Below are 22,973 nucleotides of genomic sequence, written 5' to 3' on the forward strand. Positions count from 1 at the left end.
ATATGATAATTTGTCTTCCTCTGACTGACTAATTTTGCTTAGCATAATACCCTCTAGTTCCATGCATGTAGTTGCAAATGGTAAGATTTCATTCTTTTTGAATGCCGAGTAACATTCCATTGTATATATATACCACATCTTCTTTATCCATTCATCCATCGATGGGCATTTGGGCTCTTTCCATGCTTTGGCTATGGTGATAGTGTTGCTATAAACATTGGGGGGCATGTGCCCCTTCGAAACAGCACAACTGTATCAACAGGAGATTGTTTCTTAAAGGAGAGTCACAGCATTGAATCTGAAACCATATCTATCTCACACTCTGTTTCATTAAAATACAATGTTCTGTTGTGCTCTTTGAATGAATCTTCTACCCATGCATGATTTTGCAGCATGATAGATACACTGGAAATTTGGAAGTTCACTGAGCTAAGCCAAACTTCCTACTGCTCATTATAAGATATCTACCCTTCCTCCTCAAAAATCACATTCATTAATATCACCATCAATCTCATCAAGAAAGTCTTTATGAACTGGAAAGGTATTATGCACAAGATGGCAGATACGAGTTTGCTAAAATTCTGATTTTTGCAAAAACTTCACCTGTCAAAATTGACAATGCATATAATTGTTTCTTTACTGTGACAATCTCACTTCACTTATTTTTGAGAAAATGTTTGCCAAACATCCAACTCTGAATAACAGCCTGCAAGTCATACTTTCACAAAAAAGGCAACTTCTGTGTTTCAGTAACATTAGAAGTATTTTACACACTTTCCATTTCATCATACACAATATTAAAAATACGTGTCATATACATCCCCAAAAGCAAGGGAATCAAGAGCAAAAATAAATGATTGGGACCTCATCAAGATTAAAAGCTTCTGCACAGCAAAGNTAGAAAGAGTTAAAAAATTTTAAAAAAAATAAAAATACGTGTCATAATTAAGAAAATCGAAAAATTTTGTCATACCATCAAGGATATTTTTAAGTGGAGCAGTGGAGCTGTTTTTGGTGGTGTTGTTTGGCTGGTTGGTCTTTTTTTTTTTTTTTTTTTTTTTTTTTTTTTTTAGCTGCAAGAGCATAATGGTGAAGAATACCATGATTCCTAGCACTCTTTGGTGTTGCCTTGATTTGTACAAAGGCACCAACAGCATTAGCCTAACTTACTTCAACTTTATTTACTTTTGACTCTGCACCCTGGGGGCAAATGTCAACACAGTGAACAGGCAAATAACATCTAAGTATTATTGTGAAAATTATTTGGACCTCACAGACCTCTAAAAAGGTCTTAGGGATTTCCGAGAATCTGTGGACCACACTTTGGAGATTGTGCTTCGTAGGGGGCACACTCCCTAGATTTTATACCTGTGGTTTATTATAAGCCTCCCAACATACCTACCTAGGTGGATCATCATGAACATGTTTTATTGTAATACATTTTGGCTACAATTCAAGATATGTTGATGTTCTCAGAAATTCCTTATGATATTCTTAGAACCTGAATAGTTAGGTCCTAGAATTTTCCCAAGTTCCTGTGAAATTTTAGAATCTGAACTGGTGGGTCACCTGGGTAGCTCAGTTGGTTAAGCTTCCAACTTCGGCTCAGGTCATGATCTTGCAGTGTGTGAGTTCGAGCCCCGCGCTGGGCTCTGTGCTGACAGCTCAGAGCCTGGAGCCTGCTTCAGATTCTGCTGTCTGTGTCTCCCTCTCTCATGCTCTTATGTGTCATCCCCCACTCATGCTCTGTCTCTCTGTCTCTTTCAAAGATAAATAAACATTAAAAAAATGTTTTTAAAAGAATCTGAGCTATTGTCCTTTTTGTAGGCTGTTTTAGATGAATATTGAATTAACAGCATAAAATAAAATCAATAATAAATTATTTAGAAAGGAGAAAGAAAACTCTTGCATTAAAATTTCCTATTAGGAGATTAAAATTTAACATATTTATGAAAAGAGTAAGATAAAGGTCGATTTCTTCATAAAGTTTTCTTTATCCAGGCAATGTTGCAGCCACTCCATCCTTCATCTTCTTCCTGCCAAAATATGATTTCCGAGGGTGACCACGGAAAGGATGAACGGTTTTGGAGGCGAGGAGATCCTCCCCAGGTCACAAATGCCACTGAAGATGGTTCAGAAAGGGAACCTCTTGCTCACCCAATGATGATTGACAAAAGTCACCAAAGTCAAGCACATGCAGAGCATGCTACACCAAATTCAGAATCTCCAGAGGCCGTCTTGCAGCTGAAGTCAACACAAAACAACAGGGCACAAAGCCAAGCACAAAAGACCTCAAAGGAAATCTTTAGCTCCCTACCTGGTTCCCAGGAACGACCGCTGCAGGCCACCCCCCAGATGGTTCCTGCTGAAATGAACCATCCTGCTCTGGCACCTGCAGACAGAAAAGAGATGGCTAACATCCAGGAGGGAAAGGATGAGCGAGAGCAAAAGGAACTGCAAGAACTGTTGTCAAAACTTACAGATGCCTTCACTCTAGAGATGCCACCAGGTAAGGTTTTCACAATCAATGGAGAGAGTAATGGCCAGGGATTCAGGCTGCCTTTTCTTTTTTTTTTTTTTTTAATTTTTAACTAATTTATTTTTTTAATGTTTTATTTATTTCTGAGAGAGAAAGAGAGACAGCATGAGCAGGGGAGGGTCAGAGAGAGAGGGTGACACAGAATCTGAAACAGGCTCCAGGCTCTGAGCTAGCTGTCAGCACAGAGCCCGACGCGGGACTCGAACCCACGAACCATGAGATCATGACCTGAGCTGAAGTCAGACGCTTAACCGACTGAGCCACCAAGGTGCCCCTCAGGCTGCCTTTTCAACACTTGATTTTATAACATTATCCCAACAGCTACAATTCATTTAGTGAGTAACCAAATCTTTTGGACATCAGTAGCATCTCTGAACTTGAGGTCTAATATTGCCCAATTTACAAAGTTTTTGTGGGCACTAAAGGTGATAGACCATAAGAGATTTTACTATAGCATCTGGCACAATCCCAGCATTCCATAGTAGTAAATAACTACAAATATTTTAGAAATAAGCAGCTTATCTATTCATAGATAAACTGGAGAAACAAACAAAAAGTGAAAATGGGATGAAAATGTCAAAGACCACAAGACTTTCGTAGAAGAGAAGCCAAGTTTTATGTGAAATTTCCATTATGAAATATTAAATGATAAAATATAAGTAAATAACAAATAGTAGATAATTTTGTTATTGCAGTCAGTAGTGTCAGTAGCACTACAACAAATATAATTGGGCAGCCTGGTGTTACTGTTTAAAAAGGGGGGTAATCATGATGCTCTTCCAGAGCACAGTTGATTACGTTTCTATAATGTAAGCAGTACCATCATTATCATCATCATTTTCTTCAGAAGCTATGATTCATTGCTAAATTCTGAAGGCTATTTTTAAAAATCTTCTTTAAAATTAAAATTTAATGTAAAATTTTAATCTTAAAATTAAAAGGATCTCTTTATATAGTTATTTCTTCTGTTTTGGACTGATACAGTCTTATTTATAGTGTTTTGTTGCCTTTGGATATACCTTATACCTATATCCATGTCCTTTTCGAAAACCTAAAATCTTTTATGTTGAGTGATCATCTAGAGATTTGTGAGGAGGCCTTCTCAAAATATTTCTGAATTGGTGTGTGAGTTTGCCAGAGCTGCTATAACAAAGTACCCACCACGGAGTGGGTAGCTTAAACATCACAGATTAATTTTCTCACAGTCATGAAGGTTAGAAGTGTGAGATCACACTTTCAGTGGGCATCCCTATCCAAATTTGTTCTTTTAATAAAGACACTACTTCTATTGGATTTGGATCTGCCAGTATAACTTCATTTTGATTTAATTAACTCTTTAAAGAATATGTTTCCAAATATAACCACACTCTGAGGTACTGGGGTTAGGACAGCCACATATGAATTTGGGGAGAGACACAATCCAGCCCATAACAGTTGGTGAGCTGGAAAATCAGTACCTCATAATGTCGGTTGTATATTGAAGTTGGCCGAACCAAGTCAATGAAGTAAGTATTTGGTGATTCTAAAAATCTCTACTGTAAAGAGAGTTGGAGTTATAATTCTTGCATTAGAGACGCAAGATTACCAAGATGCCGAAAGCATGCTCAGACTGCCTGAGACCAAAACAGGATGAGAACTCCTTGTGCCTCGTTCTGAGGCTGACACAAAATTCCACCCACTGTGTTTCCTTTTTAACTTCACTGGGGTCATGATGAGTACTCAAAGCAAAGTCAACATCCACTTGAAGGTTTTAGGAAAATTTCACATAAAAATTTGGCTTTTATTCCAGAAAAATCTCTCAGTCTTTGACATCTTCATCTCATTTTTTTGTTTTGTTTTGTTTGTCCAACTGAGCTTATAAAAGCTGCTGATTCCTCACAGCCCTCGCAAGTGTAGTAGGCTGTGTTGCATATCTGCTGTCACTAATAAGCTAGGCCTACTACACACATTGGGAAGACATTATCCCAACACTTGTGCAGGTTGATACCTAAAACTAAAAGGCACATGCATATTTTACTTTACTTTATCAGTCTATATATAAAAAACATACCTATATACCTCTGTATACACACGATTATATTATTAAAAGGAAAAATCATGGAAGGGTAAAGCTTATTTCTACATTTAGATGATGCAATAATGTGGAGAGGTGCAGTTAGCATTGTCCAATCTTGTAGAAAATACCCCCAAAAAAGTATGTCTCAAAAAATTACCTTGCCTTCCACTTAAGTTTATTTATTTATTTTGTTTGCTTTTGGGTTTTTTCCCCCTTCATAGTTTATTGTCAAGTTGGTTTCCATATAACACCCAGTGCTCATCCCAACAAATGCCCTCCTCCATGTCCATGGAGGACCACTCTTCCCCTCTCCCCCACCCCCATCAGCCTTTAGTTTGTTCTCAGCATTCAAGAGTCTCTCATGGTTTGCCTCCCTCCCTCTCCCCAACTATTTTTCTCCTTTTCCTCCCCCATGGTCTTCTGTTGAGTTCCTCCTAATCCACCTGTACGTGAAAACATATGGTATCTGTAACTTAAGTCTAAAGAGAGCCATTGGGATGTTTCTACTAGAAGTATGCATTATTATACAAAAGTGCTTATGATGTTAGCAAGAGGGTACACATTTTCCCTTTTTGTTATCATGGTAGTGTATATTCCACGATGATTCCACAAATGCTAATTGGTAAGATTTAAATTTATAGTCTTATTTCTTTTTGGTCAGCCCTGTTTCCTTAATCCTTGTAAGCATAGGATCTATGTTAATCTTCATGGCTATTTGCATGTAATAAACATGGTTTCTCCTCTCTCAAATATTTCTAAGTAAGTTTATATCTTTATTCAATCTGGTTTTGAATATGGTCTTGTTTGCAAATTCTTCTTAGCCATTGGTGATAAGCGTTATAAAAGTACACTCCATCATTTATGCATAATCTCTGCATGCCAAAATTACACCGAAAGTGGGTAACAGAGCAAGAAGTGTGATAAGCGCACTGATGAAGATATGGAAAGGCAAACAAACTAAATCAGGGTGTTGGTTACCTTTGTTTTATTTCTCTGTCATGAATACATCAGATAACAGCAGGAAGTTTTTGATCATTTTACCATTTTACTGTCCCAGTTTTTTTTTTTTAATTTGAGAATTGTTTGGAAAATTAGAATGTTCCACTGTTTGTAACATGCTAAGATTGCTATTCAGACAGTGTCGTGATCATCCTAGTGATGTAAGCAGGCTGGGTCCGAGGACCCAGAGTGCGTCCTGAGGACCAGCCAAGAGTCTGTGGCTTCATGCAGGATGGAAATAAAATGCAAGCCAGCAGGAGGTGAGAGCAGAATTTATTGAAGATACATAGAACGAGGTACAGATGGAAAGTCTGAGAGACTTGAAAGGAAGAGAGAGCGTCTCACTTTTGCTTCGGGTCTGGGGTTATTACTGGCAATTTTAGTCAGAGCCTGTGTCCTGTCAGGCACACAGAAACTGGTCAGAACAAGGACAAAGTCCAGGGGTCCATCATAAAGCATTTACTGCCTGAAGCAGGCNTGGCTCAGCCCCATTGTTCCTTAGATATCACCTATTGTGCTGGAAGGCCCCCAAGACATCATGCTCTTTTCGTCCCTGACAAGGAGGACACACATTAGGGCATGTGTAGGGTGGGGGTGCAGGTTCTGGCAAGAACAGAAGCAGGAAAAGAAATGAAGGGGGGAAAACCCCAGCTTTTTCCTTCACAGGGTCTCTTCCGTTTCCCTGCCTCATTGTAGCTGACTATTCTTCCACATTGGAGCTGTGCTAAGGAGTCAACACATTTTGGAAATTAAGATGAACTTTAAATTACTTAAAGGCTAAGACTAAAGCAGTAAGGCTAATGGTCAATTAGGCAGTCGTACACATGAACTGAATAAAGTCCTTCATTATCACAATAGGGTAACAGAATTTCAAGACTATGAGAGTTTGATAGAAGGTATGTAGATGAGGTTCCCCAAACTTTAATTTCTGTATGTTGGGTTGAAAATCAGTAGCAAACAATTTGCTCAAACTTGTAGTGAAGGAATTTACTTTACAGTATAGGAACAGGGATGTTTTTCTCTGTATAGTTGTATGTCTTTCCTTTCTCAACCTAAGTTATATTGTTCCTGCTTTTGCTTTTTTTCCCCACTTGACAATATACCTTAGACATTGAGTAATTTCATGTTTTAAATGCTGCATAATATCACAGAGTATAAATGTACTATAATTTATTTATTGGTATATAATTAAGCTGCTTCCAATTTTTTATTACCATAAGAATGGTTTGGTGAGTGCCTTTATAACCTATATGTTTGTCCTCATATGTGAGTATACCTCTAGGATCAATTTCTGGAAAAGTAATTCTTAGGTTAAAAATTACGCATGTTAAATTTTGGTTGATAAATGCCAAACTATAGATCTTTCTACAACACAACCCCTATTATAACGGATCATAAGGCACCACTCAAACCATTCATCGGCAGCTATACAACAGAGGTTCCCACAGCATGGTCCCTGGACCAGTGGCATCAGAATCACCTAGGACCTTGTCAGAAATGCAAATTCTCGGGCCCCATCCCGGGTACACTCTATTAGTTAGGGATCTTCAGAGAAACGGAACCAATAGGATGTAATATAGATGTAGAAAGAGACTTATTTTTAAGAAATTGGCTCTTGTGATTATGGAGGCTGACAAGTCCCAAGATCTACTGTCCTCAAGTTGGAGACCTAGGAGAACCAGTGAGGGCAGTTCCAGTGCAAAAGCTGGCAGGCTGGAGACTTAAGAAAGGGTGATCTTTCCATTGGAATCTCAAGGCAGAAGACACCTGATGTCCCAGCTGCAAGGCAGTCAGGCAGAAGGACTTCTCTGACTCAGCCTTTTTGCTCACTTCAGGCCTTCAACTGATTGAGGTCCATCCATATCAGGGAAGGCAGTCTGCTGTGGTTGGTCTGCAGATTCAATGTTAATCTCATCCAGAAACACCCGTACAGCACACCCAGAACAATGTTTGACCAAGTATCTGAGCACAGCAAGTATCTGACCAAGTAGCGAGTCAAGTTGAGGCATAAAATTAATCATCATATGTACTAAATCAGAGCTCTTAGGGAAGGACTAGAAATCTGTTTTTACACTGTCTATCCAGGTGATTCTGATATACTTAGAGTTTGAACACCTCTGCTCTACAGTGGGATTTCTGGCTACTCAGATTATTGCTCAGAGTGATGGAAAATGTCCTTTAAGAACCCACGACCAAGTTGTATTAGTAATTGATCATGGCAAATAACAACCATCTTATTTTCCGGGTAACCTAGAAAAAGGGCATCATCAACAGGAACTGGGGAGAGGTAGTTTTTATTCCTTCTCTGTGCTAGAGCTTTGGCACGATCAGCTTGGAAACCTTTAGGTGTTTTCTCTGAAGGACTCTCCTGTTTGTTGATTTCAGGCCCACAGTCTTCAGTAAACACGGACCTGTATTGTGGAGCTGAGCGGCTGTGCAGGGCCTTCTCTGCCCTTGTTGATCAAATCACTCTATCCAGCTTGAAGTGATAAGGAGTCCAGGCACAAAGATCCCTTGGATGATGATGAAACATATTTTCAAAATCTATATTAAAAGAACTAAGCCTTTTACCTCTCTATAATTTGATGTGAAATGTGAAGAAAATAAGTTGTTGTTTTGTTGTTGTTGTTCTTTTGGATCTCCCTACTCATGTATCTCAGTTCTGCAGTTCCGACTAAAGCCTTGGGAGTGAGGGAAAAGGAAAGAAAAGGCCAAGTCAAATCTGGTCTGTTGGGTCTCCAAGAGAGGGCCATTCTTTTTTTTTTTTTCCCCTAGGAGAGAGAGAGAGACAGACAGCGTGAGCAGGGGAGGGTCAGAGAGAGAGGGAGTCACAGACTGAAACAGGCTCCAGGCTCTGAGCTGGCAGTCAGCACAGAGCCCGACGCGGGGCTCGAACCCACGAACCGCGAGATCATGACCTAAGCGAAAGTCGGACGCTCAACCGACTAAGCCACCCAGGCGCTCCAAGAGAGGGCCATTCTTAATTCGAATACCTTGGTGGTAATATTCCAGTGTGTAATCTACATAATCAATGTGACTGTCTTCTTCAAGTAGCATTTAAATTAGTGAATTGATGACCAAATTTTCCTTTTTTTCCAGTATTAATTTCTCTCTTTTTTTATTTCTTTTTTATTTTTTAATTTACATCCAAGTTAGCATATGGTGCAATAATGATTTCAGGAGTAGATTCCAGGGATTCATCCCCTATGTATAACACCCAGTGCTCATCCCAACAAGTGCTCTCCTTAATGCCTTGTACCCATTTAGCCCATCCCCCCTCCCACCAACCCCTCCAGCAACCCTCAGTTTGCTCTATGTATTTAAGAGTCTCTTATGTTTTGTCCCCCTCTGTTTTTAAATTATTTTTCCTCCCTTCCCTTATGTTCATCTGTTTTGTATCTTAAATTCCACATATGAGTTAAGTCATATGACATTTTCTTTCTCTCACTAATTTTGCTTAGCATAATACCATCTAGTTCCATCCACATTGTTGCAAATGGCAAGATTTTATTCTTCTTTATTGTCAAGTAATACTCCATTGTATATATATAACACATCTTCTTTATCCATTCACATGTCAATGAACATTTGGGCACTTTCCATACTTTGACGATTGTCAATAGCACTGCTATAAACATTGGGGTGCATGTGCCCCTTCAAAACAGCACGCCGTATCCCTTGGATAAATACCTAGGAGTGCAATTGCTGGGTTGTAGGGTAGTTCTATTTTTAACTTTTTGAGGAACCTCCATACTGTTTTTCAGGGCGGCTGCACCAGTTTGCATCCCCACCTGCAGTGCATAAGAGATCCTCTTTCTCCACATCTTCGCCAGCGTCTGTTGTTGCCTGAGTTGTGAATCAGCCACTCTGACTGGTGTGAGGTGGTATCTCATTGTGGTTTTGATTTGCATTTTCCTGATGATTGAAAAAATGAGCATTTTTTCATGTGAGCTACTGACCCAGTTTTCTATCTGGATGCTCCTGATGGAGATCAGGCTTGTCAAAGAACTAAACACACACACACACACACACACACACACACACACACGAGTATATGCAAAACTGATGAAATCTGAATAAACTTTGTGGCTTGTACCAATGTTGATTTCTTGGTTGCATTATTGTATAATAATTATGCAAGATGTTACCATTGGGGAACTGGATGAAGAGTCTACAGGATGTCTCTGGGTTATATTTTTATAACTTTATATGAACCAACCATGGTCTTAAAATAATTTTAATTTTATTTTTTTTAAATATTTTTATTTATTTCTAGGAGAGAGAGAGAGACAGCGTGAGCAGGGGAGGGTCAGAGAGAGAGGGAGATACAGACTCTGAAATAGGCTCCAGGCTCTGAGCTGGCAGTCAGCACAGAGCGCGACGTGGGGCTCGAACCCACGAACCGCGAGAAAGTCGGACGCTTAACCGACTAAGCCACCCAGGCGCCCCAAAATAATTTTAATTTTAAAACATGAACATTTCTCACTAAAATCCTGCATCCAGTGAGTTTGGCTAAGATATTTATCTGCCTCCCTTCTCTGTATGGATGCTTAATTTAATGATGTCCAAAGTAATCACTATCACTCTTTAACTATTTAATTTTTTTTTTAACTAGTAGAGCACTTCGTTTCTAAGCACCTTGTAAGCACCAAGTCATTGACTCCTCACAACAAAACTAGCATGTAGATATATCATTTTATGAGGAAACATCGGCACAAAGAAGTTCAGTAACTTGTCAAAAGTTGCTTGGCCAGTAGCTGATGAAGTTGAGATTGGAATGCAGCTTCTGAGCCTGTACTCTGCTCTGTACTTTCTCTATATAAATACGGCTGTGAGTCCAGTCTTTTGCATAGTGTCTTGATGTGCAACCCATGTTGTATTTAGAGTCCTGGATTTTTATTTGTATGATCTGTAATTTCTAGTACTGTCCCAGAATAAAATGATGGCCATTTAAATAGGATTAGAGGTAAGTTATCCCCAGTCAATCTCGTGCTAATATTTGCTTTTTAGTCTATCAGTTTTTTTTTTTAATTTTGCTTTTATTCACTCTCCTTCTCACTTTATCCCAGCTTGTTCCTTACAAGTTTTATAAGCATCCCTTAGAACACAGAGCAGCAAGCAACAGCCCACAGGCCAAACCCTGCCTGCTCCCTGTTTTGTCCGATCTATGAACTAAGAGTGGTTATTACATTTTTAAAAATGGTTGAAAGAGTCAAGAAAAAGAAGAAAATGTTGTGACACTTGGAAATGATATGGATTCAGGTTCCATTATCAATAAGCAAAGCTTTATTAGAACATCGCCGTGCACTTTCATTCACATAGTGTCTATGGTTACTTTTATTCCACAAAAGCAGACTTGATGATTCGTTGTAACAGAGACCAGACCTATAAGCATATGATATTTACTATCTGATCCTTTACCGGAAAAAATGAGCAGATCCTGCTGTATAGACCAAGGTGAGAGGGGAGTCACAGGCAAGCTCTTCTGTCAGCAAGAGTGGCATTTCTTCAATGATTTATAAGAGATAATAAGTTCATGTTGATGGTTTTTAGGAATGTGATGAAGGGTATTAGAAAGAGTGGCACGAAAGCAAAACCATAAGCCTACGTAGGGGCGCCTGGGTGGCTCAGTCTGTTAAGCGGCTGACTTGGGCTCAGGTCATGACCACACGGTTTGTGAGTTCAGCCTCTGTGCTGATAGCCAGAGCCTGGAGCCTGCTTCAAGTTCTGTGTCTCCCTCTCTCTACCTCTCCCTCACTCATTCTCTGTCTCTCTCTCAAAAATAAATAAGTATTTTTAAAACTTTTAAAAAGAAATGATAAAGTGGCAGCTTTTAATGTGCTCATTCTCTTCACAAAGAAAAGCTGAAGGTTAACAAGAAAAGGCAGTTCCTTCCCCAGACTCTCTTCCCCTGTTATTAGGACTTGTTTAATTCTCAGTTGCAGCTGTCTTCTGATAACCCTTTGGATAAGATCTTTAGTTTAAGGAGGACCTTAAACCTTCAGTGGAAACATTTTCTGAAGCTTCCCTCAGGTATGGAAAAAGCAAGTCAATTGTTAACATACTGAATGAAATTCAAATTGGTTGTCAAGCATTGGTTATATAGTACAATTGGAGAGATGAAGTAATTAGATATATAAAAATCTCATTGTGTCGGGATCTCAAATACATTTGCTCATTGAAATTCTCTGTTATGAACTTCATTCAGGTCTGGTCACTTCTCAGGGGAAAATTTGTTATGGATTCTCTTATTATAATGCTGTTCATTTTACTTTTAGTTTGCCTTGCAATGCAAAGTTATAACTAACCACTTACAGGGTTTTAATATTTAATCAAATAGAAAATAGGCTAATTGAAAGATACTTATACTTACTGTTCTTTTCTTAGTGTTTAGATTGTCAATAATGGTAATATGAAATATTGAAATATGGGGCGCCTGGGTGGCTCAGTCGGTTGAGCGTCTGGCTTCAGCGCAGGTCATCATCTCACTGTTCCGAGCTAGAGCCTCACGTGGGGTTCTGTGCTCACAGCTCAGAGCCTAGAGCCTGCTTAGGATTCCGTGTTTGCCTCTCTCTCTGCTCCTCTCCTGCTTGTGCGCTGTCTCTCTCTCTTTCTCAAAAATAAATAAACATTAAAAAAATTAAAATATTGAAATAAAAAGACTCCTTGGGGCACCTGAGTGGCTCAGTCAATTAAGTGTCCAACTCTTTATTTCAGCTCAGGTCTTGATCTGAGGGTTGTGAGTTTAAGCCCTGCATTGGGCTCCATGATGTACGTGAAGTCTACTTAAAAAAAAAAAAAGACTCTGGGGCTCCTAGGTGGTTCAGTCGGTTGAGCAGCCAGCTCTTGACTTTGATTTGGGTCATGATCTCACAGCTAGTGGGTTTGAGTCCCACATCCAGCTGTGTAGTGGTAGCGTGGAGCCTGGTTGGAATTCTGCATCCCTCTTTCTGCCCCTTCCCCACTTGCTCTCTGTCTCTCTCCTAAAATAAATAAATAAAAAAAAAACTTAAAAAAGACTCCAATAATGTTACTTGGGATCCAGAGCTTTTATTGATTTTGTTTCCATTAGAAGAATGCTTTATTTGCCATTGCATATTGTTTTGTTTGTTTTTTGCTTTATTCGTTATTCAAAAATATTCTTTCAAACAAGATTTTATGTATTGCAGTCAGTAACTGGTAATAAATAAAGCCCATTATGCCTGTACATAAGCAGTGGCTACTGGCTTGGAAGTCATGCAGTGTATTCAAGTTAAATGGATGGGACTCTAGTTCACCAAGATCCAGCATCCCAGAGCAATCGATCAGAGTGAATACAAGCAATGTGACTTTCCCAATCCCCTGATCATCCTTGGAAGCTACTTTAACTCTTTCAGACAGTGGGATGAGGTGGCAGTAAAGCCACTCTTTGAAGGAACATGCTAGCAGGCTAAAATAATGAAAATCCATAAGTAGGTACTCTGAGAGAATTTGGCTTAATATTTACCTCTGGACATTCCCACCATTTCAACTAATGAAATGATCAATAGTCAAGGAAACAATGCTTGTTTGTTTTTTAATTCCAAGATGTGAATTAGCTCTGAGGTTAGATTTATTTTCTCTTTATTTGCAGGCCACTGGTGACTTTCCCAATGAGCTTAGACCCACTTCTGTGCAAATGCATGCTTATCACACCTTCAATCAACTCTTTCTTCTTTAGGAAAGGTGTTCTTAGCTGCTGAGAATATACACCTGAAAGCAGAGAAAAGGAACTAGTCATTAGAGCACCAAATTATTCTCAGGTTAATTAAATGTCAATAAATTGGTTTTAAAGTTTTTATTCCTGTCACTCTATCAAAAGTCTGTATAAATTTATTGCAGGAGTGTCTATGTAAACCTATGGTTATGTGTCCTTTGCAGTTTAAATTACCTAAATTAAATGAATTATACTAAAGACATTTCCTTGTTAATTAATATGTATGTATTAAGATATGTTTTTCTGATTAAAAAAGTAAAAGTGATCATTATATAATTTTAATACAAAAATATACAGAAAAACTTTATATTGCCCATAATATAATCTTTTAGAGATAACCATAGTTTTTTGCATACACGCTTTATGCCATAATTTAGTGAACCATTACTTATTATGCAACATTCCAATTATTTCCAAATTTTCTACTGTTATAAATAGCATTGCGGTGAAGATTCGTGTACTGAATGATTGGCTACATCTCTGAATATTTCTTTAGGGTAGAGTTCTAGGTAAGTAATTTCTAAAGATGTTTCTAGGAAATTTCTTGGAGTAAGTAAAGTAAAAAGATCAAACATTGGCACATCGGATTATTTGTATTCCTGAAGCATTGTTTTCTCTAATGTTTGGTGTTTTAAAAAAAAAACATTTACCAGCTAGTTAGACACCAACTACAAATATCATCAAATTATAAATCTAAATTTTAATGTTCGCATCATGAAGGAATGCAAAGACTCACAGTTTTTCCAGAACATACAAACTGCCAGTCTCAGGCAGGCAGGTTTTTAAAATTTCTCTCACTGGCAGAGCATGATCTGTCGAAGGAAAGGGCCATTGTTTTTTGACACAGAGATATACTTCAAAATCCCTTCATTTGCATTGAAGCTCTTACTAACCCATGAGTTAACATCAAATCTGTCATTTTCTATTTGCAAATTATTAGCCTACTATTTTCCTAAATCAATTAATAACTCTTTCACTCCCTCTTTCTCTCTGCCTTGACATAACCCATCATAATTTGGTGGTTATACCTAGTTACACCATTTTCACACCTTATGGATATTTCAGCATTCAGTTACTAACTCATATCTTTCTAGACTAATTAATAATGATCTTTTAAGTCTTTCCTCAAGTGAGGATATATCTGGACCTCAGAATTTTTGGAATTCTCATTTCTAGATGCCCTCTGTTCCTGCTTAGCACTATTATAAACAACTATAGTATCTAGGTCATCACCCAGCTCAACAAGCTGTCTTTGGGGTAAAGCTCTTCCAGATTCAATTCATGGTTAAATACATGCCTCTCATAAATTTCTTTTTTATAGAATCACAGAACATTAGAAAGAAGAACATAGAGAGACTTTATGGGTCATCTAATTCTTACCACATCCCTCTTTTTCAGACAAAGAAACTGAGGGCTAAATAAGTTAATTTGGTTGACTGGTTGCATAGCTATTTAATATCTCTTGTTTTCATAATTTTTGGCCCAATAGTAACAAATATGATATATTGACATATAAAATGGGAGTTTTACGGTTTGGGGTTTTTAAAAAATATTTTGGGGGAAGAGGAGAAAGGCAGAGGAAGAGATAGAGAAAGAGAGGGAGGCTCCATACTCAGTACACATCCCAATGCAGGGCATGATCCCACAACCTTGGGATTATGACCTGAGCCAAAATCAAGAGTCACTTGCTCAACCAACTGAGCCACCCAGGTGCCCAGGAGTTTTATGTTTTTAGCAAAGTATGATTCATAGCAACAATTCTCAAGTGTATTTAAACTATTAAAATTGAGGATATCAAAATAAGAACCTTGTTGCACATTATGTAGACATATTAGTTCTTCCCTTCTGCTCTGGTGATGTGATTTTCCTGAGAACTACAGAGATAAACATCTCTTCACCTCACCCCCATCCCAACCTTGTAGCATATTAATCCCCCAAGGACAATAGAAAAAGGTAGTAGAGAATCCGTGCAAGTACATCCAGAGCCCAGTTGAGCCACTAGAGACTTAAGCCTCTTGAGATGGAATCTCGATGTTCCAGCAACTATTTAACTTTTAGACATGGTGTCTTCTTGACCCAAGACCCACTTTGATTGTGATTATACAGTCCAAATGGAAAGCTTTGTTTCCTGATCTGCAAACAGTTGTTTATGTCAAACATTAAAATAACTTCAATAAAGTGAAATGTTCCCTCCTGCTACATAGTCATTCTGACTAAAGTTTGCAGACCAGCTGAGTCAACGGCAACTCTGTAGCAAGATTAAAAAAGTGGCTTCTAAAGCTGAAGATAAATCTACTGCCTTTAAAAAGAATAAGGAGAATAAGAAGATAGAAATGCTATGTTGAAATATGCTCCAAAAATTACATGAAACTTCTGACTATTCTGATAGCCACGTTGCCAGCAAGCAAACTGAAAGCCATTTTAGAGAAAGACCTTGTTTGTGTGTGTATAGTTATTCTCATATTCATGTGAACACAAATAGTATTATATTAATTTATTCTATAGATAATTTAGTAATTCAAAGTGAGTACCAATAAATATTAGTGTCATTTGAGTATGACAACTAAATATAAGAATGGAAGAAAGAGTCCTACAGTACAAATGAAGAAAATAGAGAATTCTATTGATGCTGATGTCCAAACAGCCTCTGTTTAAAATAATTTTTAAATATTGGTAACCAACATTGAAAGACACTTATTTTTGTATTTCTTTAGTAGCTAAGCTGGTAAAAGAATATTTCCTCTAAATGTGGAAATCAGTTTAGTTACAGTAACATTTGTCAAAATAATAAACTTATCTATAAATAACTGCAGTGGATTGATTATATGGTTTAATGGATCAGCAAATCATAAGAACTTTTAGTGAGGTTAAAATGAACCAGATACAATACCTTGGGAAAGTGTTGTTCTAGAAATATTACTGTTAAGTGTTATTTTAATAGAGAAATTATAGCAATATATAACAATTCTCACAATAAAATATAGACATGTAAACTTTAGTTATGCCTCAATTTTGCACTAGTGCTTAAATAATTCTAAGTGTTACTACCACCCAAACAGGCTTTGCTGCAAAGATTGGAAGCTCATTGGTTGAAACAACTCTAAAAATGGAACAAAAACAATATGAATAGGCCCAGGTATCTGTCTCTCAGCTTATTCACACGGGATCATTTGCCCTAATTTTAATTCTGTAAGGGATACTTCTGCTAGTACTCCCAGAGAAGTCTGTTTGAATAAAATATTTACACCAGTGAGAATCTCTAAATTTGTCAGAAGTTCCAAATTACTAAAAATTAATCAGTCAGGTTGCTGGAAGCTAATTACATATTTGAGATTTGTTCAAAAAGCAACAAGGAGTGAATCTGCAAGCCAGCCAATTTTTCTGCCCTTTACTTCACCAAGTACATTACAAGGAGCCTCTCCATTTACATGAAAGCATTCTTTTTTTCCATTTAAAAGAGGCAAGTGCTTGTGTGTTGTGAATATTCCCCAGACTTACATTCAAATCTTCCCAAATCCATAGCATACGAAGACAGGTTATGACTGCTAATATTCAGACTAATCACTTTATACTTTTTGTTATATTTTGAGAATCATGCTTTTCCTTACTCGCCTTTCTTGACTCTTCCTTGCTGCTGTTTACATGAAGTATGAAAATGAGGACAATATGTTGATATAAACAGATACCATGAAATACCAAAGGAAGTGCTGTCTTCCTATCACTTATGTGCTCTTGGGTCCGCCCCTGAGAGGAATATATGTGGCAATGGATTCCCCTAAAGCTATTTTCCTCTTCCTCACAATGCATTACACTCATACTTGATTCACCATTTCGAAAAACATGGGACCTAGAGTTGACCACCTTGTTTTCTCTCTGTGTGCTGTGGATGCACTGTTGAAATCTTCTCTTCCTTCCCAGCCAATTGCCTCCTTCCTAAGCCATGGTTCCTGGAGAGAACACAGTCCACATAGATGTCCCAGAAGAGTTGGGCCAAATCCCAAAATAGTGCCCCATGTTTCAAGTTCTCAGATGATTTAAGGTAGATCATAAAGTCCCAGAAACCTGAAACGGTGTTAGAAATTCGAGGCTTCCGCATTTCTAGGAGGAGGACTGAAGAAGATTCCCAGCACTGAGGATCAGCTTGATTAAGGGCCAGCAGGTCTGTCTGGCTGTGGCAGGAGAAAGGAGACACACAGCACATTCCCACAATGAGCAGGGAGCAGGTAAGGGTCAAGGGGCGGTAGATCCCTCTTCTGTTTCCAGGATCGGCCATGGTGCTGAAACTGCACAGAATGGAAATATCTTATGAATCTTGCTTGAGCTCCACTCAGTAATGAAAATAATTATGCCTTTAAAAACCTTGGTGTCAACAAAGAAAATACACCATTGCACCTAGGAAAAGTCTTATCATAGCTCCCATATCATAAACCCCATTTTACCTAAAATGACACATTGTCAAGCCAGGTACTGTAAAACCAAGATATTTAGATTAAGAAGTGTTTATTCCTAAGACATGTTCCTTTGTGACATGAATAAGTGAACTTGTTTTTCTCAAATACAGAGGAGCATAGTTTAAAAGAATCTTAAGTGAAAATTTAAAATCTTTGCTGCATGGCTTTAATTATTCTATAATATCATAATTTACCCTACCTATTTCTAATTCAGGACTCACATGCAATTAAGAATTTCAATATATTTTATCCTTAAATGTTTTCTTATTTGGGGTCACCTTCAATTTTTAAAAAGAAAAAAGTAGTAAAATGTTATAAATAAAAATAGTGTGCTGAAAGTATAAGAACTAAGGGGCATATATTCAATCAGAGTAGAATTAATAGACATTTTAAAATGCTCTACAATTCTGATATAACTTTCATAAAAATGATGTTTTATCATTTCTTTCTTCTTGCTACAAATCTCAAGAATTTTAATGAAAATATTCACCTCTCACTCAACTTTTCTGGCTCTCAAAGGCTGTTACAATAAAATTAAACCATATACCACTTTGAAATTATTATGTTACACTTCAGACAAGTGCAGTGAGAAATAATGTCCTTAAAATAATATGAATCTAAATTTTCCTTTTTTCCAAGGAAACAAGCTTATATTACTCTTTAAGAGTATTCAAAATGTATATCACACGGAAACAACTCTAACATAAAGAAAAATCAGGAGAGTATATGCGGCTAACTTTTAGTTTTATCTTATATTTCCAAACCTTTTAGATGTTAGTATCATGAAGGCAAGGAAGACACATCTCATAGGGATACTTATGGGAATACATCTATATTGGAATATGTAAGGATAACACCTTAAGATGGAATCTTTCTCTGCTGCACAGCAGCAGAACATATTGAGGTAACCTTAAATCAATATTCCAGAACTGCCTTTGAACAATGCAGGTTTCTATTTGGAAGAGGTACGTTGAGATACAAGATTATTCAAAAATATTTAGATCGCTTACATAGGATCTCTCCCTGAACAAAACTGTATTCAGTACGTCCTCCTCTGAACTAAAATATCAAAGTGGAGTTGCCCCCATAGGCTGTTTTCCTTAGGGGACAAGTCCAAGTGTCAGTGGGAAGTTATTGGAAGAGGGCGGGACGCTGTCCAGTGTGCTGAAGTTAGTGTTGTCCTGGACTCCCTGCCTGATTGCACCACAGCGCTCATGCAGGCTCCTTTAGATTCCCTTTTCAGGAGTCTTTCTCGAGCGTGGAAGTTCCTCAGCCTTGGGGTCCTTCGTGCGCCCCGCTACGAGCCTCGCGCTATGCTCACTGGGTCCCAATCCCACACCTGGTTCCACGGCCTCACCCACATCAGGGTGTAGCTGCCAAGGACCCGCTGTGTCCTTTGTGCCCCATTATTTTCCTTACACAGAGGCTCAACTCCCAGGTCTCAGGAGGGCACCCCTTCCCACTTACCTGCTCAACCCTCTCTGGATTCCCTCGAGTGTCTGGAGAGGAAATGCTCAGGCTGCTCCCGGAGCGAGTGACTGTCCCCAGCCCCGGCGTCCTGAAGGCTACGGTGCCTCTTAAGCAGTGGGAGTGTTCGGCGCCTCTCCAAGTCTACGTCAAAGCGCCGGGAAACTGCCGCCACCTCTCGCCCCCAAGTCCATCTCCCGCACTCTCTTTCTCCCTCCCTCCCCTAGAGATCTCACTTCAGGTAACCAGCAGGCTTAGCCACACACACCCTCACCGACCCTGACGCACAGCTACCCTCCACCCAGTGGAGCTGAGCCTTTATGCGGTTTGGCTTCCCGGTCTTACCTCGGGAGGAGCGATGCGACGCAGGAACTGGAAAGTTGGGACCCAGCTCTGAGACGGTCTAGGAGCCAGTGGGGGTCCCTAGATCCCCACCCTCCAGGCGCGCCTTGTTTGAGAATAAACAGATGTGAGGGAAGACCCAGGACTCCTGGGGTCGGAGAAGGCATTAGGGCGCCCAGATAGCGATCAGAAAGGGCTCCATGGGAATAAGGAGCCTCCTAGAAACATGGGAGTGAATTTCTCCGCCTGTCTGTAGTCGGAGGCTGGGGGTAGGAAAATGCCCATGGGGCAAGGATGTGGGTAGGGAGATGGCATTGCTGGAAGTTCCCCCTTGACTGGGGACAGGAGACCCCATTACCTCTAGGCTCTGTGACCTGGATCCCCTCAAGAGCCCGTGTTGTTGCTGGGGTGGAAGATTCGCCTCAGGGGCCCTGCATTTCACCTGGGACTCCCTTTGGTTCTCAACTCACAGCTAGGTAATACCTGTCAAGCTTACAGAGCTCTGCTGAGCATTAGTGTCCTCCCTTCACTGAAACACAACCTGCCTGAGGGCCTGAAGTAAAAGTCCTAGCTTTGCAAGTGTTTCCAGGGTTTGCCCCTCACCTGGAAACCCTCTGAGTGTCCTAAAATCCACTTTAAGTCTCCATTAACTGAAGGCTTTTGTGTCAGCTCAATAGTATCCATGGTTACCTTCCAGAGGGGCACAGGGAGGAACCCAGGCTTATAGCAAGGTTTACTGAAGAAAAGAACTGACAGCTACCCAAAAGATAGAAACAAAGTTCCAAAGAGAATTCTTGAGGGGTTCTGGACTTTTTCTTCTACTCTGAACCTGCATGGGGTGTGCTTTAGTTACTCAATCTGTGAACTGAACATGCTAATGTCTACTTCTAATTACACTGTAGAAGGTGGGGTGGGGGTTGGGGGAGATAATAGGTGAGGTCTTGGCCTTGCTTCCTGAACTTCAAGACAGTCTCAGCCTTTTGGAGAAGGTCATTAGAGAAATACAGGTGTGTTAGCACAGGGAGAAGCCTGTGGAAAGAAAAAAGAAAGGAGGGCGGAAAGAAGGTATCTTTAAGGAGGTGACTGATGAACTTCTTGGGGAAGGAGTTATACAGGTATCCTGGGGCCAAATGGATATAGTCTTCTCCAGTCAGAGAAGTCAGCATGAGCAAAGACATTGAGGGAGCACTCAAAGCAGTTCTGTGTTTCTAGAGAGAAAATTTAAGGAAAGGAGTGTGAAGAAAGAAGAGAGAACAGAAATTCTGGTTTTGGATGTGTTGACCTTACCTTTGAAAACATTGGTATATTAATATGCAGTGCTTACTTTACTTTCCAATGCCTATGTACCAGACAGTATTCTAGAAGCTATGTATGCAGAAGGAACAAAACAAAGTCCCTCAATTCATGAAGCTTACATTAGAGTGGGGGTGGGGGAAGAACACTGATATATTTTTAAATTTTTTAATGTTTATTTATTTTTGAGAGGGAGAATGATCAGGGGAAGGGCAGAGAGAGAGAGGGAGACACAGAATCTGAAGCAGGCTCTGGGCGGGGCTCAAACTCATGAACTGTGAGATCATGACCTGAGCAAAAGCTGGAAACTCAACCAAATGAGCTACCCAGGTGCCCTAAGAACATGTATATTTTAATTTAAAAATTATATATATGTAAATCATTATAATANTATGTATAACAATTTGTAGTTCCAGGTTCTGTGTTGCACATTGAGTTTACAGCTACCTATCAAAAACAAACACATAACTAGCTAATTAAATGAACAAATAGTGCTATGTATGAGTCAATAATGAGACCCTATCATTCTGAACTCCCCCCCCCAATATATGTGTAATATATCAGGTGTAATAAGAAAAAGCAAAACATTATAAGAAAAAATAAAGCAGGTTTGGAAAAGGATGTGGAGAAGAGCTATTCTAGATGGAGTACTGAGAAGCCCTTCCTGGTGAGGAAATATTGAGTAAATTCTATTAATGTGAAAGAACCATACATATACATGGGAAAGAATGCTCCCAGTGGAGCATAAGGGAAGCTTGGAAGAAGTGTGTTGTGAGAAGTGTTTTCTGGGTATAGTGGTAGGAAGTGAGGTCAGAGAGGTGGTCAGAAGCCCATCCTGGCTGCTTAGTAGAGCACAGACTGGATAGGGCAGGGCAGAGGCAGCAAGTACACTTGGGAGCTACTACAATAATTCAAATGAGATATGGTGAATTCAGTACAGGTGGTAGCAGTGGAGTCAATGAAAGTAAGTGGATTCTGAATATATTTTGATGATAGGAAAAACAGGACTTATTGATGGACCAGATGCAGGGTGTAAGAAAAAGAAATTGAACATGACTCCAAGTTTTGGGGGCTAAGCAACTGGAGGTTTGGAATTACCACCAGTTAAGAGAATAAAAGTGTTTTGAGGAATAAGTTTGAGAAAGGAACATCAAGAATTGGGTTTTCTTTTTTTTTCCCTTAAATAGTTTATTGTCAAGTTGGTTTACATATAACATTCAGTGTTCATCCCAACAAGTGCCATCCTCCATGCCCACCACCCCCCTTCCCTTCTCCCCCACCCCCCCTCAGCCCTCAGTTTGTTCTCAGCATTCAAGAGTCTCTCATGTTTTACCTCCTTCCCTCTCCCCAACTATTTTCTCCCTTCTTCTGCTTCATCTTCCATTTTCAAGATGTCAAGTTTGAGATGACTGTCATCCAATGGAGATGCTGAATAGCCAAGGCAAAGGCGGGGACTAATGATAAACACTTGGGATACAGCATTCAGGAGAGAAGTTCAGATTTGGGATTTAAGCAATAGGTAAAATCCTCACAGGAAAGTATGTAAAGTGGGTAAAAGAATAGCCAGAGGAGAGAAACTAGAAATGCCAACATTTAAGTGATTGACAGGATTAAAAGGAACCAGAAAAGTGTGGTTCCTTAGAAGCCAGTGAGACAGAGATTTTCACAAGAAGGAGGAAATCAACCATATCATACAGATTTAGAAAAGGGGTAAATAAAGTGAAGACTAAGAATTTTCCATTGGATTTGAAAAAGAAGAGGCCACCGAGTTGTTTATTAGGAACAAATTTTAGTTGAGTATTCATGGAGGAGTGGTGGGTTGAGGAGAAATGGAAAGTGAAGAAATGCAGACAGTGCCTGTGAAACACCTTCTATGAAGTTGGGAAAAGAAGAGGGAGATGGATTGGAATAGAAGGTTAGAGGTTGGATCTTTGTCATGTTTACAGGCTGAGGGAGAGAAACCACTAGAGAGAGAAGTTGAAAGTCGGGAGAGAAGGACAATCAACAGTCTCAGAGGAAATGAGAAGCAAGAGGAATAAGAGAATAAAAAGAAGCCAGTGTTTAACAGAAGGGGGCATAGCTTGCTCTATG

The 22,973-nt window shown here is 39.2% G+C and overlaps 2 protein-coding genes across 2 annotated transcripts in view; one reads left to right on the top strand and one right to left on the bottom strand.

The window, feature by feature from the left end:
* DYTN (dystrotelin) overlaps positions 1–8,119 on the top strand; it is a 52,795-nt gene extending 44,676 nt beyond the window's left edge. The window contains exons 12-13 of the mRNA XM_077771503.1: positions 2,002–2,509; positions 7,980–8,119. Coding sequence (XP_077627629.1) covers positions 2,002–2,509; positions 7,980–8,083 — 612 coding nt within the window. The 3' untranslated portion in view covers positions 8,084–8,119. The remainder of the gene's footprint in view (positions 1–2,001; positions 2,510–7,979) is intronic.
* A 4,583-nt stretch (positions 8,120–12,702) lies between these two features.
* Positions 12,703–19,603, bottom strand: FAM237A (family with sequence similarity 237 member A). Its single transcript, XM_077771514.1, has 3 exons — positions 19,593–19,603; positions 17,191–17,612; positions 12,703–13,325 (listed from the first exon to the last, which is right to left on the bottom strand). Exons 2-3 carry the CDS (start codon positions 17,600–17,602, stop codon positions 13,186–13,188), a joined length of 552 nt encoding a protein of 183 aa, XP_077627640.1. The 5' UTR covers positions 17,603–17,612; positions 19,593–19,603; the 3' UTR covers positions 12,703–13,185.
* Between the last annotated feature and the right edge of the window lie 3,370 nt (positions 19,604–22,973).

Source organism: Crocuta crocuta, unplaced genomic scaffold (genome assembly GCF_008692635.1).
Source record: "Crocuta crocuta isolate KB4526 unplaced genomic scaffold, BGI_CrCroc_1.0 scaffold160, whole genome shotgun sequence".
Classification (NCBI taxonomy): Eukaryota; Metazoa; Chordata; class Mammalia; order Carnivora; family Hyaenidae; genus Crocuta; species Crocuta crocuta.

Bases quoted from the DNA above. Each gene is read 5' to 3' on its own strand.
- FAM237A (XM_077771514.1), bottom strand. From the start codon at position 17,602: ATGGCCGATCCTGGAAACAGAAGAGGGATCTACCGCCCCTTGACCCTT. The intron at 13,326-17,190 runs GTGGTCAACTCT...CTCTGCTTTCAG, and splicing joins GCACACAGAGAGAAAACAAG to GTGTATATTCTCAGCAGCTA.